This window comes from Homarus americanus, unplaced genomic scaffold (assembly GCF_018991925.1).
Source record: "Homarus americanus isolate GMGI-L3 unplaced genomic scaffold, GMGI_Hamer_2.0 scaffold32929, whole genome shotgun sequence".
In the NCBI taxonomy this organism is placed as follows: Eukaryota; Metazoa; Arthropoda; class Malacostraca; order Decapoda; family Nephropidae; genus Homarus; species Homarus americanus.
The window spans coordinates 6,851,178-6,870,967 of NW_024737097.1; the positions used below are offsets into that span (position 1 = coordinate 6,851,178).

General features: G+C 43.1%; 1 protein-coding gene across 1 annotated transcript in view; it reads right to left on the reverse strand.

The window, feature by feature from the left end:
• LOC121873371 (cytochrome P450 monooxygenase patI-like) overlaps window positions 1–5,937 on the reverse strand; it is a 58,340-nt gene extending 52,403 nt beyond the window's left edge. Inside the window, exons 1-2 of the mRNA XM_042376923.1 lie at window positions 5,620–5,937; window positions 5,064–5,501 (exon numbers count right to left, since the gene is read on the reverse strand). Of these exons, the coding sequence (XP_042232857.1) occupies window positions 5,064–5,501; window positions 5,620–5,937 (756 nt within the window). The remainder of the gene's footprint in view (window positions 1–5,063; window positions 5,502–5,619) is intronic.
• Window positions 5,938–19,790: the final 13,853 nt, after the last annotated feature.

Consider the following 19,790-nt stretch of genomic DNA (forward strand, 5'->3'; position numbering starts at 1 on the left):
ACCTTCAGCCTATGATGTCTATCGTGTTGCTGACCAACACCGAGGCTTTGTGTGTGTGTGTGTGTGTGTGAGGAACTAAGAACAGAATGGAGATTATAAGTTTTTAAACCAAAAATATGGTTTGCAGAACCTTTTACGTAATGAGATGAGTTCAAGAAATATAACGCCATAAACACAGTACATACACTAGAGGGAATGATCATATTAGTGCAGCGACCGTCCACTATTAAAAAAAATCATATGAAAAATTCATAATTACAATCAGTAGCAAAATGACGTTGAAAAGTGCTTGGTTAACAGATATAATATGACTGTTGACTTTACATTACTGAAACAATTATTGCAAAAATATGTATATACAAGATTTTCAGAGTCAAAATTCAAATGCGTGAGTGAGTGAGACTTTAATTAAGCTCAACTAGGAGACATTATTTCAGGGCCAAGCTTCAGTTGTGACAGTAGACAGGTCAGAGTGTAAGAACATGTGATCAGTATGAGACTTGCGGGAAAACCCAAACTGATTACCACCAACGACAGAATACCCAGGTTAATTTGTCCTCGGAAGTGATGTAGCCTGGAATTTGTTAAGAGTTGAATGACCCAGGAAACATACGCCTCACTTCATCCCACCCGTTACACCTCTCTCCCATCATCACTTTACCTCTCATACCTCTCTCCCAATTACCCCAACCATCACACCTCTCTCTCCCCATCACCCACCCCACTCTCACACCTCTCCCTATCACCCACCCCTCATACCTCTCTCTCCCCATTATCCCACTTCTCACACCTCTCTCTCTCCATCACCCCACACCTCACTCTCCCCATCACTCCACCTCTCACACCTCTATCTCCTCATTACATCATCCCTCGTGTATTGACCACAGTCATACTTGTTAGTTAACGTAAAATCAGATGATCCATATTACGCTAAATAGCCCATAAAACGTGTACCTGTAACTTTTTTTTATTGAGTTCCCCATTTAAGACGTCCGTTTTCTCAACTGCTTCAGTAGCTGAGACGCTCGTTTTCTCTCATGTGTTTCAGAATCTCAGTATCGTATGTTCACAGTGGCGTACCGTGGTTGCACTGATGAGGCATGCAGAACACCCACATATATCAGGAATCATATCAAATATTAAGTAGGATATGGCCTTTTTCTAAATAAGGGTTGTCAAGCTTTTATTAAAACCTAATTTCTTAAATTATATTATGGCATCTGACAAATTATCTATTATAAATCATTATTAAATAGTGGTGTAAAATACTTCCGGCAAAAGAATATTAAGCTTTCATTGTGATCTACAGTAATTTAGAAATAAATTAGTTAAAAAATGACTAATCATCATGCATAACGCTGGCCCTATGTAAAGTTGCCAATGATCTTATTGATAAACATTTAAAACTTTTTTTTTTTTATTGGGCACTCCCCTACATCCTGTGTAAGGTGAAGCGCAGAAGCGTTTACAGCGCCCAACAGGGAAGCATGCTAAGTTCATGCTTGCCTTTTATGTCTTATGAGTTAAGGGCGTAGAAGCATGAAGAGTCAAGGGCGTAGAAGCCTGAAGAGTCAGTAGTTTATGTCATCAAGTTATTGGAAGCTCCAACAACTCCCTGAATACGAATTCGCAACTTTCGACTTGCAACAGGTACCTACTTTACTGCTAGGTGAACAGGGACTAATGGGGGCGAGGAAATCATTTAATACAGTGCTGTGGAAATGATTATAGCACCGTGCTGAGGTGCTGATTTAATACAGTGCTGTGGAAATGATTATAGCACCGTGCTGTGGTGTTGATTTAATACAGTACTGTGGAAATTATAGCACCGAGCTGTGGTGCTGATTTAATACAGTGCTGTGGAAATGTTTATAGCACCGTGCTGTGGTGCTGATTTAATACTGTGCGGTGGAAATGACTATAGCACCGAGCTGTGATGCTGATTTAATACTGTGCTGTGGTGTCGATTTAATACTGTGCTGTGGAAATGATTATAACACCGAGCTGTGATGCTGATTTAATACTGTGCTGTGGTGTTGATTTAATACTGTGCGCTGAAAATGATTATAGCACCGTGCTGTGGTGCTGATTCAATACTGTGCTGTGGTGTTGATTTAATACTGTGCTGTGGAAATGATTATAGCACCGTGCTGTGGTGCTGATTCAATACTGTGCTGTGGAAATGATTATAGCACCGTGCTGTGGTGCTGATTTAATGCTGTGCTGTGGAAATAGTTATAGCACCGTGCTGTGGTGCTGATTTAATACAGTGGCGAGCCGATTTATTTCCGTGCTGTGGTGCTGATTATAGCACTGGCTTGTGTGAACCATACCGCACCGTGCTGATGAAAATATAATACTAAGCTGCGATGACCAAATATAATACTAAGCTGCGATGACAAAATGTAATACTAAGCTGCGATGACCAAATATAATACTAAGCTGCGATGACCAAATATAATACTAAGCTGCGATGACCAAATATAATACTAAGCTGAGATGACCAAATATAATTCTATGCTGTTATCTATCTATCTATCTATATATATATATATATATATATATATATATATATAATATATATATATATATATATATATATATATATATATATATATATATATATATATATATATATATATAAAAAACAATATGTGTGTTCGTGTGTCCGCACGAGAATCTCGAACTACTTTACCGATCTGTAATGATGATGGATGGTGTTATATGTAATGATGATGGATGGTGTTATATATAGTGATGATGGTTGATGCTATATGTAGTGATGATGGGTGGTGTTATATGTAGTGATGATTAGACAATAAAATATTAACAGTTTAATGCTAAAAAATATACTTTGCTGTTACGTTGTAGTGAAAAACATGGTGGAACTTACATACACCGTTAATGAACTATTGATGGAGGAAGAAGTTTTGGGGACTGAACAGTGAGACAATGTGGAGCCTCCCGGAGGGGTCTCCTACCGTGGCCTAGCGAATGAGCCGCCCGTCTGTTTGTGGGTGGGTTTGTTTGTTTGCTTGTTCGCAGGAGAATCTCGGAAACTACTTTACCGATCTGTAGTGATGATGGAAGGTGTTATATGTAGTGATGATGGATGATGTTATATGTAGTGATGATAGATGATGTAATATGTAGTGTTGATGGGTGGTGTTATATGTAGTGATGATGGATGACGTTATATATAGTGATGATGGATGTTGTTATATGTAGTGATGATGGGTGGTGTTATATGTAGTGATGATATGCAGCAATGAAGGCCTATGGAGAATTTTTACTTTTTTCCTTACACGAACGATGTCCAACAGTAGTTCATCTGGCTGTTCACCTGGAAAATGGACAAAGAGTACACTTCACAGAAGAGTCCCTCCAAAATCAAATGGCAAATCCTGCTGATACGACCCTCACTGCATTCTTTAAGCTTTCACAGGAAGCTTGAGTTTGCTCAAATACTCCTATATGTTGATGTACCCAAGTTCTACATATGGCAGGCTTCAATGAAAAAGTTCCAGAGAAGAGCTAAAGGATCCGATGTTGTAGGATATCAGGGATAAAGTCAGGCAATGCTTTGGGACGTGTCTACACGGTTCACCCCAAAAACTTTGAATGCTATTGTTTGAGACTACTTTTCACATCCGTGGCTCAACATCATATGCAGCACTCAAGACAGTGAGTGGACAAGTCTGCAGAACTTATCAGGAAGCGTGCAATCTCCTTGGCCTACTGTAAGATGATGGTCACTGGAATGACACATTAGAAGAGGCAGCAGCTACTCAATCGCCAATGAGAATGAGGAACCTGTTTGCCATCATGATTGCTACATGTGGACTTTCCAACCCAAGCCAGCTCTGGAAAAACCACCAAGAAAGTCTTTCAGAGGATCTGCGTAATCACGCAAGAAGAAAACATCCTAGTCAAGAGATTGAGTTCATGGATGACATGTTCAACAGGGCTCTGATCATGCTGGAGGACAAAATGATGGAGCTATGCGGAAAAAACCTGACAGATCTTGGATTGCCTTCCCCAAACTGAGAAGAACCAGTAGTTGCAAACAGGGAGTTGCTTAGAGATATAGACTACTCAGTTGAAGTTCTGGTGAATTTTCTTGAAGAAAATGAGCCTCACCAGGTGCCTGATCAAGCAAATGTTTATGAACAGATCTTGCAAGCGATACAAGCGGAGCAGGGAGGTATGATCTTTCTCGGTGCACCTTGTGGGACAGAAAAAACATTACTGATCAACCTTCTGTTGGCCAAAGTACGTCAACAGGGGAAAATTGCTCTTGCTGTGGCATCCTCAGGCATTGCTGCAGCACTACTAGAAGGAGGACGTACTGCATGGAGAGTTTCCGGGGGTACTGGATTTCTAACTCCACAAGGGGCGAACATAATCACCTGTAAGCTTGTAGGTTCTATTCAACGGAAATATACAGGGTGCGCTTACAAGCACAGGTAGTCCTACACTCCTATATGGGTCCTTCAGCCTCACTCTCTCTGACCTCTCAGGCGACATGTGGTAAACAGTGGTTACTAACAGCTTCAGATGTCGCCAGGCACATATCTAAGCGTGTGGTGACATGAAACAGGGGCATTGCCACACGCTACTGACTAGAAGAAATAATGTGTATATATAGAGTATATACATAGTATACACTTTATATACATAATATACACACCTCCCCTCCCCTATACGCTCATAGCAAAGTCTTGAGCGGACCTTTTCTATGGATCCGTTGAGCAATGAAACACTTCACTTGGGGGATATCAGACTCCATGAGACAGGGTCAGCGGGATGAGTTACAGGGCGAAACGGCGGTTCCTCCACCACCCGACCGCTGGTAACCGCACCTGGTAGTCCCATGACCGCGAGACCCATGACGCCCACTTTGATATTCCCAACGTAGGGAGGTCGGGTCCTGGACACAGACAGGTGCCGACCTCAACCTGGGGAGAGGACGGGCGTGGTCGTCGTGGCCCGGGCGACGACGTGGAACCTGCGTTCGGCGGCGCCGGCGATCAAAATCCTCTGTGTCTTGGCCTGCTACTCGCCAGAAGGATTGAGGTGAGCAGGGACACAAAACGGAGGAGGCGTCCATACAAGATGCCTGGGCGGGGCGTCGGTGTGGTGGGTGTTGTGTTGCGGAATCGGGAGACCCTGGTCGAAGGCCTCGCAGTCAATAATTCCCCAGGGGCCACTTTGAAGATGGGAACTAGCTGGGGATTTGACAGCAACATCAGCGTGGCCGTTGGACTGTGGGTAATGGGGCGGGTGTCAGCACATACCGGACTCCCCATCGGTCGAGGAACGCAGCAAAATCGGCTTGTGAACAGGGCCTCCGTTTGGTTTGCAGGCACGCAGGAACGCCCTCGTAACGGAAGTGAGTAGCGGAACTTGCTGATGGTGGCGGTAGATGTAATATCCTTACCGCACTTGGTATCCGCTCCAGCCAACCAGAGGGCGGTCGACGATAACCAGGAGAGGACTCTCTGACACACAGAAAAAAGTCGGCCGACACAGACTCAAAGGGGCGGGTGAGGGTTGGTAATCACTCATGAAGGGTTCCTGCTGCTGGCTGGGTTGTAGTACGTGGCGGGGCTTACACACCTGGATGACATTGGAATGTCGGGGTCGATGCAGGCCGGAACACAGTCTGCTTGCACGCCGTTTGGGCCTCAGCTCCATGGTGACTGTCGTGGGGAGGCAGGCAAAGGCGTGGGGACGTGGCTTAACAAGTGCAACTACCGAAGAGGAGAGGTGTCGCTGGCCAAGAGGTAAGGAGTAGGGCGGCAGCAGGGTAGTTGCTGCTCCTTCAGTACCCCTGTTGGCGTATTTTACCTCGAGAATCGGTGTTTGGGAAGTTCTGGGAGATGATGGCCAACTCTTGGAAATGTCTGTGGGACAGCAAAGGAGTCGCGACGCCATTATGCACGTCAATCCAGGCTTGACATGACCTGTTTACCCAAAGTGATCTGTGCTTGGGTGAACCTAGGGGCTGGGGACATCTGAACCATTGCCGTGACGTGGAGGTCCTTGAGGAGGCTGTCCTAGATCGCTTGGAGAGAGCCCAAGTATTGCAAATGCTAGGGATCGTGTGCCGCCTCTGCGCCGGTGTTGGGCAGCATCTCAAGATTGGGATGACACGCTGCCATAGGTCAAGATGACGCTGACGTGCTGGGGGGACTTTGGTCCTGGGACGCGAGAATTACACCCTCCTAATATGGGTCGGGCTTTGTCAGGGTCGTCGTGCCTCTGATTTGGAGATTGTGGGCAGCCCTCACTGGTGGAAGGCGCTGCTGCTTCCGCCGACGCTGTCCCTTAAGGTTGTTGGTCGGACAGCACTTGTTGTAGTGGCCCAGACGACCACACGTGCACGCACTGGAACGCGTTTGGCTGGGCACACGTACTGTAAGTGACCAGTGGCCCTTCCACCGGTCACAACTGTCGCAGGTAGACTCAGCGGCTGGACATACCTGTGTTCCGTGCTGCCTACCACAGCTGTTGACTTGCAAAGGGGCCGGGCGTGGTGGGCATAGGCGTTGGGGTGGGCTTCTTGTCTTTCTTGTATTGGGGATATAAATACGGCTGTAGGGGGGGCGCGGATGGCAGATGTAGCACACCTGGCAGCCTCATGGGCAACATGCATCAATACATCCTTAGAGGAGGGAAGGGTTGAGGGGAGGTGAGGTGTTGGACAAGCTCCTCGTCATATCACCCATCAGGATCACCTGCTTCCAACTGGGTCTCAACTGCACTGCTGGTGATTACCGGACATATGTCTATCTCTTCTGAGGCTCTCTTGGGTTGTACATGCGTCGCGTCAAGAAGTCTCGCCCTCCATCTGTCACAGCTAAACACTTCCTCACCATGGAGGCTTTGTTCCGCTGACCTTTGATGTGCCGTTCTAGAACATCCAGTACCTCCTCTACAGACAACAAAGAAGTCAGGGGCACTTGCAACGTGTGTTCCTAACACATTCCCAAAGACCAGCACCTGCAGCCAGCTGAATGGTTGTTTGGTCTGTGGCAAGCTCTGGAGGTCCACCATTGTAGCATAATCAGGTCCACCGTCGCCACCACTCCCGAAAAAGTCTGGAAAGTCTCATAAGGCTTCAAGGTGGGTGGGGGTTGGATATTTCCCTTTGGTAGAGGTCGTTGACGAGGTGATATGAGCCAATCGGTACCTGAGTAGTGGAAGGGCCAAGGGCTTGATTAGCGATGAGGCTAGATATCAAGAAGCTGCAAACCGTTCGTTATCTTCAAATCTCCTTTGGTGGTCCTCAGCATGTGTTTTGTTTCGTCCTGACGCCTCTCCTCCCTCTTGGCTTCATCGCCTTAATTATCTCTCTGAGGGCGAGGCTGAGGGTCAGAGGTGTGTGGCTGGGGAGGGTGGGGCGTCGCTCACTGACTGGTTGTATCCATCTCTGTAGAGCTGTCATCCGTCTGATTCGTCGGGCGCTAGGGACACCGCTGCGTGAGGTCCAGAGCGTAATTACTTTATCTGTATATTGTATCTCAAATCAGTGTTTGAGCCCTGTCAATACGTGTATCAACCAGATCTGAGACAACAAAATTAATTGAATACTGGTGCTAACTTATATATATATAAAATATATATGAAGAAATGACCACAGTCAATTGTGTGTTCGTGCGTGGGTTGGTGTGTGGGCAGGTGGAAGGAGGCGAGGCGGTGGGGGGGTGTGACAGTGAAATTGAGTTTGCCTTGGGCCAGCCTGGGACAGTGGCGCACCACTCTCTAAATGCCCTATATCAGCCTTCCACCTAAGGAATCATGCAAGCTAAGGATACACTTTAACACTACACACACACGTGGGGCACTGAAGACACTTCTAGGAAATGCGGTCACTGCACACTGCTCCAAAAACTCGTTGGTCATTCAAACGAATTTTGGGAGACAATGGCGACGGATGACGGAGTTGACGGAGGGTCTACCGGCCTTGATTTTACACTAACGCACTTATTTCCACTTAATCGATCGCCAGTACTCCTTTCGCCATGGAGATGTTAAAATTGCCAGGTCTAACTACAAGGGGGCAGGCATAAACACCTGTAAAATTTTGTAGGTTCTATTCAGCTGATATACAAGGAATTAAACACAAGCACAATTAGTCCCTGGAAATATACAAGGATAAGCTTACAACACAGGTAGTCCTACACTGCACACTCAACTTTTAAACTGCCTCTTAACCTTACAATAATGAGAATCCAGTGTAAACATCAAAATGGATCGGCAAAGGCAAAACTCTAGAAAATGCAACTCATAGTCTGGGATGAATGCACTATGTCCTGACAAGTTAGCATTTGAAGAATTCGACAGGCCTTGCAAGACATAACGAGAAAATGACCACTTATGGGTGGCATTACAATGGTCATTGCTGGAGACTTCGCCAGACCCTACCTGTCATTCCTCAAGCACTCCAGCTGATGAACTGAATGCATGCCCAAGGCATCAAACCTTTGGAGAAGTGTTCAGACACTCACCCTATCCACAAACATGAGAGAACATGTACAAGGAGATCAGTGCTGACGGTTTGCAAACATTCTACTACAGATTGGGAATGGAACTGTCCCTGTTGATTCAGAAGGACAAATAATCATTCCTCAGGATGTGGAAATGTTGGAAAGTCCTCAACTGAGCTCACTAACATGGGTTCACCCAAACATTATCCACCATTTCAAGATCTCAAGTGATCGTGAACGCAAGGCAATTCTGGCACCAAAGAATGAAACAGTTGCTGAAATCAACATGACTCTACTCAGACAGCTTCCAGGCAGTGAGACATTATTCAAATCTGTTGATACAGTAATCGACCAGGACCAAGAAACCAGTACCCTGCAGGAATTCCTTACTTTGGAGCCCGCTGGAATGCCTCCTCACCACCTCACTCTCAAGATTGGAACCTATAATGTTCTTCAGAAATCTTGAACCACCAATCCTCTGCAATGGCACAAGACTGTTATGGTGAAGAACATGATGCCACATGTACTGGAAGCTACAATACTGACAGGAAAAGCTAAAGGAGAGGACGTTTTTTATACAAAGGATACTTCACTCCACCACTGACCTGCCATTTGAGTTCAAGCGACTTCAGCCCCGGTTAAAGTGAGCTTTGCCATGACTATCTACAAAAGCCAGGGACAGTCCTTAAAGATGGTTGGCCTAAACCTGGTGTTTCCTTGCTTCTCTCATGGACAGTTCTATGTTGGATGCTCTAGAGTGGGAACAGGCAAAAATCTGTACATAATTGCTGCTAACGGCAAAACCAAAAATGTGGTCTACCTTAATGTACTACAGTGAGACAATGTGGATCCTCCCGAAGGGTGGCGTCCAACTGTGGCCTAACAAAAAAGGCGCTATATATATACAATCAACACCTCAACCCGCCAAGATTCGAACCCTCGGCCCACGAGCCCATGACTGTGACCGGGAAACGCTACCTCTGGACCACCAGGATACTAAAAGCAGTCCTAGACTTTGTTATATTTCACAAAGCTTGTTCAACGAGCTTATGGCGCCGTGAACCTCTAATGGGGACTACCCGGATCATGTAGGTGGTCAGAGTAACGTTTTACCACCGCTTCAAAACACGAGATCCATATATATTTCATTAGCCCAATAAAGCAAACGGACTTCTACATACAATCAACACCTCAACACCCCAGGATACGAACCACCGCCCACAAGCCCATGACTGACCAGGGATCGCCACTTGGACCGCCAGGATACTAAAAATCAGTCCTAGACTTTGTTATATTTCTTCACAAAGCCTGTTCAACGAGCTTATGGCGCCATGAAACTCTAATGGGACTACCCGGATCATGTTGGTGGTCAGATTAACGTTTACCAAATCTGGCTTCAAACACGAGGATCCATATATATTTCATTAGCCCAATAAAGCACGCGACTTCTACATACAATCAACACCTCAACATGCCAGGATACGAACCCACGGCCCACGAGCCCATGACTGACCGGGGAACGCCATCTGGACCGCCAGGATACTAAAAGCAGCCCTAGACTTTGTTATATTTCACACAAAGCCTGTTCAACGAGCTTACGCCGTGGAACTCTAATGGGGACTACCCGTATCACAGTCATGGGCTCGTGGGCCAGGGTCCGAATCCTGGCGGGTTGAGGTGTTGATATTATGTAGAAGTCCTCGTGCTTTATTGGGCTAATGAAATATATATGGATCCTCGTGTTTCGAAGGGGGATTTGGTAAAACGTTACTCTGACCACCTACGTGATGTCTTTAATGCAGGGAGATGAAGATAGCGAGGGAGTGACGAGCCCTGGGAGCCAACCAAAGGAGATTGGGCTCTAGTGCTGGGTATGGAAGTTTAACAGGCTGCTAAAGCCAAGCGGCATGGTTGTTATAATCATGGTCGTGGTTGTTATAACCATGGTCGTGTTGTTATAATCATGGTCGTGGCTGTTATACCGGCGGCCGTGGTTGTTGTAATCATGGTCGGTTGTTATAATCATAGTCGTGGTTGTTATAATCATGGTCGTGGTTGTTATAATCATGGTCGTGGTTGTTATAATCATAGTCGGGTTGTTATAATATGGTCGGGTTGTTATAATTATGGCCGTTGGTTGTTATAATCGTGGTCGGTTGTTATAATCATGGTCGTGGCTTTTTATAATCATATTCGTGGTTGCTATAATCATGGTCGTGGTTGTTAAGGTAATCATAGTCGTGGTTGTTAAAATCATGGTCGTGGTTGTTATAATCATAGTCGTGGTTGTCATAATCATGGTCGTGGCTGTTATAATCATAGTCGTGGCTATATAATCATGGTCGTGGTTGTTATAATTGCGATCATGGTTGTTATAATCGTGTCGTGGTTGTTATAATCATGGTCGTGGTTTTTATAATCATATTCGTGGTTGCCAGTAATCATGGTCGTGTTGTTATAATCATAGTCGTGCTGTTAAAAAATCATGGTCGTGCTGTTATAATCATAGTCGTGGTTGTCATAATTATCGTGGTTGTTATAATTGGCGGTCGTAGTTGTTTTTAACTGGCGGTCGGTTAACTCATGGTCGTGGTTGTTATAAATCATAGTCGTGGTTGTTATAATCATGGTCGTGGTCGTTATAATCGTGGTCGTGGTTGTTATAATCATGGTCGTGGTTGTTATAATCATTGTCGCGATTATGATCATAGTTGTGGTTGTTATAATCATAGTCATGGTTGTTATAATCATGGACTTGGTTGTTATAATCATGGTCGTGGTTGTTATGATCATAGTCGTAGGTGTTATAATCATGGTCGTGGTTGTTATAATCAAGGTTGTGGTTGTTATAATCATGGTCGTGGTTGTTATAATCATGGTCGTGGTTACTAGGTACTGTAAGTATCTAGTATACTATAGGAAGGAATAGAATAAAGGTTAGAATAATTAGTTAAAGAAATATTCGCCATAAGGAGAGGTTAAAATCATAAAAAAAAAAAAATATTATAAATCACCGATGATCATTCCGAGATAAATTATTTTATGAAGAGAAGTGACCTTGATTCTGGGTAGATTAGTCACCATCTGCTTAAGTCATCACCTGTGTTAAGTCATCATAGTCATCATGTACATTAGTCACTTTTAGGCCCATCTCACATGACTGACCGACCATCGATGGTCTTTCCGCACGAGGGTGTTAGTTTTCAATTCGTTTTATTATTTACGCAGGTGGATGTAAGACCTCCTACCCTCACCGATGCAGCTATGGTCAATTTGGTGTTATTCTTGTTTATAAATGACTTCTAATCTTTCTCAAGTCTATCCGTCCTGTCTACTGCCATCCCAACTGTCTGTTAGTCTGCGTGATGTTTGAATGTCAGCCCGTCTGTACTCTTTGTGTCGTCAAATCTGTCTGTCTTATCCGTTGTTGGCGTGTGTCTGCCTGTTTGTGTAATGTGAACCAGACAGTCAGCTGTCTGTCTGTCATGTTAGTTGCCATATTGTCTATTTGTGCATGTTTGAATCTGTCTATTTTTGTCAACTTCCTGTCTATTTCACTGTCTATATTCACCCTGTGTCTATTGTAGTCATCTTCTCCATGCATTCCTGTTATTATCGTTTTTCTTCCTTTTCCATGAGCCACAGGAATAAGTATTATACACTGTAGCTGTTAGGGCTCGTTTGGTAACGCTAAACTGCGCATCCAAACGCATGTTGAACTCGGTTCCCCCCACCTGTTATCTCTAACCATTTTCTGTTTCCCCTTCTTGATTCTTCTATTTACTCATCTTCCTTCCTTTACTAATCCAAACAACATTAAAAAAAAGTAGGCTAAGAAAAAAAGGGGGGAGGGAGGAGGAGGGAGCCGTATGATAACTGCAATCGTGGGCTGACAGGGTACAGCGAATGAGGGTACGACAAGTCCGTAGACTTGCATAGTTTTTCAGCGTAAATAAAATGGTTATGTAATGGCTTCCTAAAGAAACCATCGATATGGGACCAGGTTTGTTCCACTGTACGAATTTTTTGCGATTTTTCCAACAAGTTTGATGAAAAATGATTGCGCTGTTTCGGCTGCCCAGAGCACACACACACACACACACACACACACACACACGCCTAGTCCTATAGTATATTAGATACCCTGACCTACACCACAAAGTTGTGGTGTCTCACACCTAATGGTAAGCCCCCACCCAGTCTGCCCAATTATGTGTATTATGATCCTAGTTCTACTCACACATGTTTGATGTATGTTAAGAAGTCACTCCCACATGTACCTCTTGTATCCAAAAAGACTACCAACCTTCAGTACCATGGGATCACTATCCACCTGGGCAACTCCACACTCAACGTGCCAAACGCCTATGCTCCCTCAGATCAGCTTCAGTACACAGATCTCCCAGACTTTTTACACACTGAGCCAACTGTCCTGGTGGGTGACCTGAATACTAGATACAAGAAATTAGGTGACTCCACCACTAACACCAGTGGTAGGAGACTTATCTCACTTCTCAGCGTATATGAAGATGTTCAAATAATAGGTAATAATGAACCAACACACATCGATGGCGGGGCTCGAGACAAGTGTATTGGTTTTAGTCTATCATACACAACCCATAGCTCTGATGTTGTCACTGATCTTATGTGTGACAACAGCCCAATCCAAGCTAGTATACATGTAGCCAATGACACCCCCACTGGTGGTAAACTCAACAGACATAGAATCACCGTCAAGCAAGAACATGAAAGCCAGTTCATAGACTTCATCCATGACTGGTACAAGGACTACAAACCTGACAACTACCAAAGTTTCCATGACGATCTGATAGATAGGGTTTATACATACTTCACCAACAATGCCTCCACCAAAAAAAGGAGAAAACGTGGTCAGCATAATGGAAACAGGCAACAGTAGTGCTATGATGACCCTAAACTGAAAAAAACTCAGGGTTAGGGTCAGGAGGGTGGGTAAGGGTTACAAAGAAATTAGAATACCTCAAATGTTGCAATTGTATCAAGCTTCCCTTTTTGCAGTCAGGGAACGTGTAAACGAACTCAGACAAAATGCATGGGAGACATATGTCAACAGCCTGAACCAACTCACATCCCTCAGCAAAGCCTGGAAAGACATAAACACAATCAGAGGTAAAAACAGTAGACACGTCTCCCATCCAAACCCTCTGCAAAAGTCGAATGAGCTAATAACAAAGTGGGCTCATGTGTCTAGCTATGACATGTTACCAACTAGGACTCGCGGACTCCTTGATGCGAAGTCTGTAGAGAGAAGTAATCTTATTAACTTTATGCTGGGCAAACAGCATGATGAGTGTGATGTTCCATATACTGAGTGGGAGCTTGACGCCGCCCTCGCCAAGGGTAGGTCTACTTCCCCTGGAGAGAACGGAGTCACCTACAACATCGTTTGACTACTAAGGCGTGTGCCGGGCAATCCATTATTGGTATTGTACAATATGAGTCATGAACCAGCAGTATTGTTGTACCAATACCAAAACCGGGACAGCCTGATGCTTTTCGTCCCATATACACTTCCTGTGTAAAACCTTTGAGAGGATGGTTCTTGGCAGACTCTTACATAGAATCAGAGAACACATGTCTCCTAACATAAATGGCTTGGTAAAGGTGTACATAATTGCATCACCACATTCTTAACTGTGCATGGTGATGAAAGGCACAGATACACCACCTTTCTTGACCTAAAAGCTGCATTTGATATTGCCAATAGACAACTGATATTGTACGAACTAGCCAAAATGGATATAGGAGGTAGGCTGTTACACTGGATAAGTGGTTACCTAACTAACAGAAGGGCTGCTGCACTGTTTCAGGGTTACAAAAATGAAGTTAAAGATATGCAACTTGGTATCCCTCAAGGTGGAGTACTTAGCCCCACTTTGTTCAATGTTCTTATGAATGCATTATTAAATTTAATACCAGACAACCCCAGCAATATCACAATCAGCTATGCTGATGATATTCTTATACATACTAAAACTCATCGTGAAATGCAAACCACCCTGAACCATGTATACGCAGCCTGTGAGAACCTCGGTCTTATTATCTCCACTGAGAAAACTAAGGTGTTCAACAAACAAGCTGGTAACCGCAAACGCGGCTCCGCCAAGTTCAAGATAGGTAACAACACTATTGACTATGTTTCTTCTTTTAAATATCTTGGTGTCTCCATCCCTTGTACCCTACCTGCCATACAACAGCTAACCCGCCAATGTACTGACAGACTGAGACCTCTTACAAGTGTAGCGGGGTACAGCCCACACTATGGTGCTAATATTAGAATTGTTAAAACAATGTACCTAGGCTATTTAAGATCTCTGATAGATTACCACGCACCAGCCCTGGTCCTTCGTAACAGGAAAGGCGTTGACAAGCTCGAGAAAATGCAAAATAAAGCCCTCAGAATTATCCTAGGATGTCCCATGAGCACTAAAGTACTTAATATGAGGAAAGAACTAGGTATACCCAGTGTTAAAGATAGAATAATTGAAGTCAACCTCATGATAGCCATGAGGCTTCTGCGTGGTGATCCTGATAACATTGTTTCCTTAAAATTGATAGAATGTATGAACCATGGGACTACTGAGTATAAATGGATCCAAACTACAGCTACACATATGAAGATGTTTGGACTAGACCACCTGTACAAAGTTGAGACACAACAGAGCTTCTTGCCACCCTAGCGAACAGTTCCCTTCGATATCACAATACCGACATATCCGCCCAAAAAATTAATTATACAAAGTATTTATCTCCAACACACTGCCAACGTGAGAGCTCTTGAACACACACACACTCTACAGACTGATGATAATATCACACAGACCATCTACACTGGTGGATCTCTTAACACCGCCTCTGGGAGGGCTGGAAGTGCTATTGTTGTGATTCAACCTTGCGGTAATATAATTGAAATAGGAGTTAGAATTAACATCTGGGCATCCACTCTACAAACTGAATTAATTGCCATACTCACAGTTATTAAATTCATTGAAACCACTGTCACTGACAGTCTCATCATCACTGACTCTCTATCCTCACTACTTGCCCTTGACACCCTCGGCTCAAGTTGTCACGCTCTTGTCTCTGAAGCCAGACACAAATATGAGTACCTTGTTGACCGGGGTGTCAAGGTCAAACTGTTGTGGATCCCCTCTCACATAGGCCTCATAAAACATGACAGAGTTGATGCCCTCGCCACACTCGCGTCTAACAAAGACACCGTTGAATACAATTTGGTGTCTGTCAAAAAGAACCCTTAAAACTGTAATTAGGAAAGAACTTATTGATGAATTTGACGCAAGTAGACAAGTGCAAACAGGCACTAGTCGATCCATAGTTTACCTTGATGAGATGTATCAAGTGAAACATGTATATGGAGCAAGTAACAAGATCACTAGATTACAAGATGTTGTAGCCGCTAGATTAAGGTTAGGATATAAGTACCTTTGGCAGTATGTTCCTCAAGCAGATGTAAACAAGACTAAATGTAAAGTGTGTGGCCATACATATGGCCACACACTTGAACACTCCGTCCTCGACTGTGTGAAGATAGAACCTTTTAGGGACAGGTCCAAGCACACTGTGTGTGAAATGGCACAACAATTCATCTCTAATGACAAGATAGCCGACATATTAAGATTGTATCCACTTTTTTGCACTTAGTAACTATATCAGTTCTCATGTATAGAACCAAATACACAATGTGCTTGAATACTTCTCACGCAAATGTGAGTAACAAAGTGTGTGGCCAGACATACTGCCTTATACGCCTGTACTCACGCATTTGTGAATAAGTTACCCTTTATGTATAGAACTAAACAAATAATGTAATTGAAATACTGTGCAACAGTCAGTGGCATAATATCCTGACAACGGGGGTTAATTATTATGACCCGTTGTAAACTCTACTCTGTAATCCTTTTGCGCTACCGCTCACAGGATGAGTGTGAGGTGCACAATAAAGTAGCCGCTGTAAGCGGCAAAATCAAGGTTCCTCTCTCCGACAACGGATTAGAGTTCAAGAACCAACTTGTAGCGCAAATACGTCGACATTACGACATCCAAGGCTAATGGCCTTGTTGAAAGAACTTATCGCAAAATCATAGAGATTCTTCATCTAATAGTGAGTCAAATGGACTATGCATGGGAGGATTGGTTACCGAAGTCGCCGCATCTATAAATAGGTCGATCAACAGCTCTACAGGCAAATCACCCTACTATATTGTTTACGGCATAGACAAACGTCTACCGCGTGACGTACTTACAGACCAGCCATGCCCTGTCTATAATGTGGACGATTTCGCTACCAGGCAAATCAACGTAAACATTTAGCAGCGTCACGTGCTGAAATGATATACAAGCAACATAGACAAGCTAAGCCTGTCATGCTAGAAATAGGCGATGCCGTTATGGTGAGCGAACCTGAACGAAAGTCCAAGCTTTCACCCAAGTTTGAAGGACCATTCCGCATTATTGCTAAAGAAGCGTGCAACAAATTTAAAATCTTGAAGCCAAACTCACAAACATCAGATGTCGCGCATGCTGGCAGACTTATAAAGGTCCATTCAGATTCATTTTCCAGGAATGATAATGATGTCCCAGTGTAATGACCACGGTCATACTCGTCAGTAACGCCAAAATCAGACGATTCATATTACGCTCAATAGCCCACAAAACCTGTAGCTCTGCCTTCGTTTGAGTTCCCCATCTGAGGAGTCCGTTTTCTCTTTACTTCAAGACGCCTTAGTCCTCCGTTATCCCATTTTCTCTGACTTACTGAAACCAACCTCTCTATAAAATGAATTTGAATGTGAGAGAGAACACCCTTGTTTTGAGTCAACTTAGATATGTTTGATTACAGTTAAAGCATACAAGATCCTTTGTGAGTGATGTTGAAAGCTTTAACTGTCTTTATTGTAAGTAACGTCGGGTAGGTAAGTGAGTGTTGAGTCTGCCAGTACAAACGATACCCGCGGTATTGTCCCTAAGAATGACCATGAGTTTCCAATTGCTACTGAAGTCAGATTATTTTGTTGCCCAAACATCAGAGAATCTGATGTTTGTAGTTTAGAGTTTGTCAGTCGTCTATTAAAGAAAATCATCAATCTCCTGAACTATTCTGTCACCCTGTATAATCTCCAAGATCTAACATTTCCCCGTCAATAGTTCCTTGTTTGCAGCAGCCCTGACCTTGCAGAATTGATGTTATCAACGTGTATATTCCACTTTTTCCTGGCAAACTCAACCTCTGATTAGATTATATGAATAGACATAGGCAATTACCCTGATCAGGAACACTGGAGTTCATAATTAAGTATACAGTGATCCAAAATGGTAGAAAAGGTCTGTGGTAAGTGAGATCAACCTTTCTGGTATGAATGCGTGGGCCCGAGCTGCCCCACGAGCGCACGTATATACCGCTGCCTGAGGGAGAATCACGCATTCGTGACTCTTGCTCCACGTATCTTCAGGCCAGGGTGTTGAGCTGAATACTCATCGGATACTGTGGATCGGTAGCCGGGTTGGACAATGCCGTTAATTCGACAGGATTAAACTATGAAGTCCGTTTTCCGCAAATCAGGCCCCAGCTCCCTTGGCGTGTGTCGGTCTACAACAGACCCCTAACAGCGATCTTCATTTGTTGTGGAGACACCAGTGTTGTATACCCTGGGGCACTCCTCACGGTTACATGGGCCTAAGTATTATTGTATCTTGATTGAGGGATTAACCAACAGGAATATGGAAATCCCAGGTTAAGTCGTGAACCCACAACTATTAATAGTACCAGGAAATATGTTATGTGAGTTGAGTACATGAACTGAAGGAAAAGTACCATGTTGTTCATGCCGATAGAACGTGATGTTATGAGTTGATTTGGGATATTGTCAAGTGTCATATAACCATCTGTAGTGACAATGGAATAATATAATGATTGTTAAATGTTGTAACCAAGAATTGAAGATGTAATTTGTTACTTATAAAAGTAAGACCTGAGGTTCCAGTATTATCTGACCGTGTGTAATAATTACTGAATCTTACTTGTCAAAGAAATGATACAACAGTTGTTTCATGAAGTAAAGAGTAATATTTGTTAAATGAAATAATAAGTACTTGGAGTTGTTTAATGATATAATAAGTACTTGAAGTGTTTAATGAATTAATAAATAATTGTGGATCTATTTTATCAATGATACAGTAAGACCTGAGGGTCCAGTCTTGTCTGAATAAACTTAATAGTTGTTAAATGATATACTAAGGGCTTGGAGTTGTTTAATGATGTAATAAGTACTTGAAGTGTTTAATGAATTAATAAGTAATTGCGGATCTGTTTTGTCAATGGTACAGTAAGACCTAAGGGTCCAGTCTTGTCTGAGTGAATTTAATTAACATCTTATTCACTCACTGTGTTAATAAATATTGAATTGGTAATCTACGAGTATCACTCTATTCCTTCTAAACATTGGTTCCTAGAAAAAAATACTTACTCACGTGCCTATACCCACTATACCACCCTACCCAAAAGCTTTCCGTAAGATGTGTTATATTCTAATAAAAGTCTGGGTGGTGGCAGACTACCGGTGTAAGTATAATAAGTGTTGTACTAAGAATAACATGGTTCCCCAGACTAATCCATGGTTGAGAATATAATAAAACAGAGTATACTTCAGCAAGGTAAGAACATATGAACTCAGACATATAATATACATTACATGAAAAGAAATGAAAGACTTGGAAACGATAAGCAGAGAACTATCAGAATTACTTATATAAGAATATAAGCAAGAATATAAGGTATATATCGATAAAGAATTAAAGAATAATAACAGAAAAGAATATCTGGATGGTAAAATATGAAGTAAAGAAACTCGGCCCATTACACCAGACACAACTGTTCAAACAGCAAACACGTCAAATACACCAAGTGCATCTGTTGATTATTGTTTAAAACTACGTTCTACGAAACATATCTAACAATGTTCCTAACATTTCTACAATGATATTAACACAAAAAAGATTTCTGAGTCTAATCATTTCCAGTATTTAATTTTTTTATAATTTCATGAATTCAGTGCCGACACTGAAATGATTCATGTCTTTTTCCAAGCATTTTGCATGCTACGAAAACTTCAGCTCAAGCTTTATGTATTAACAAAAACGAACTAATTGCAGGTATGGTTGATGCAGGGTTAGGACGAGTGAATGCACAGCATGTGTATGTGAAAATTCTTTTTGAAGCCCTACATATAGCCAAGACGAGTT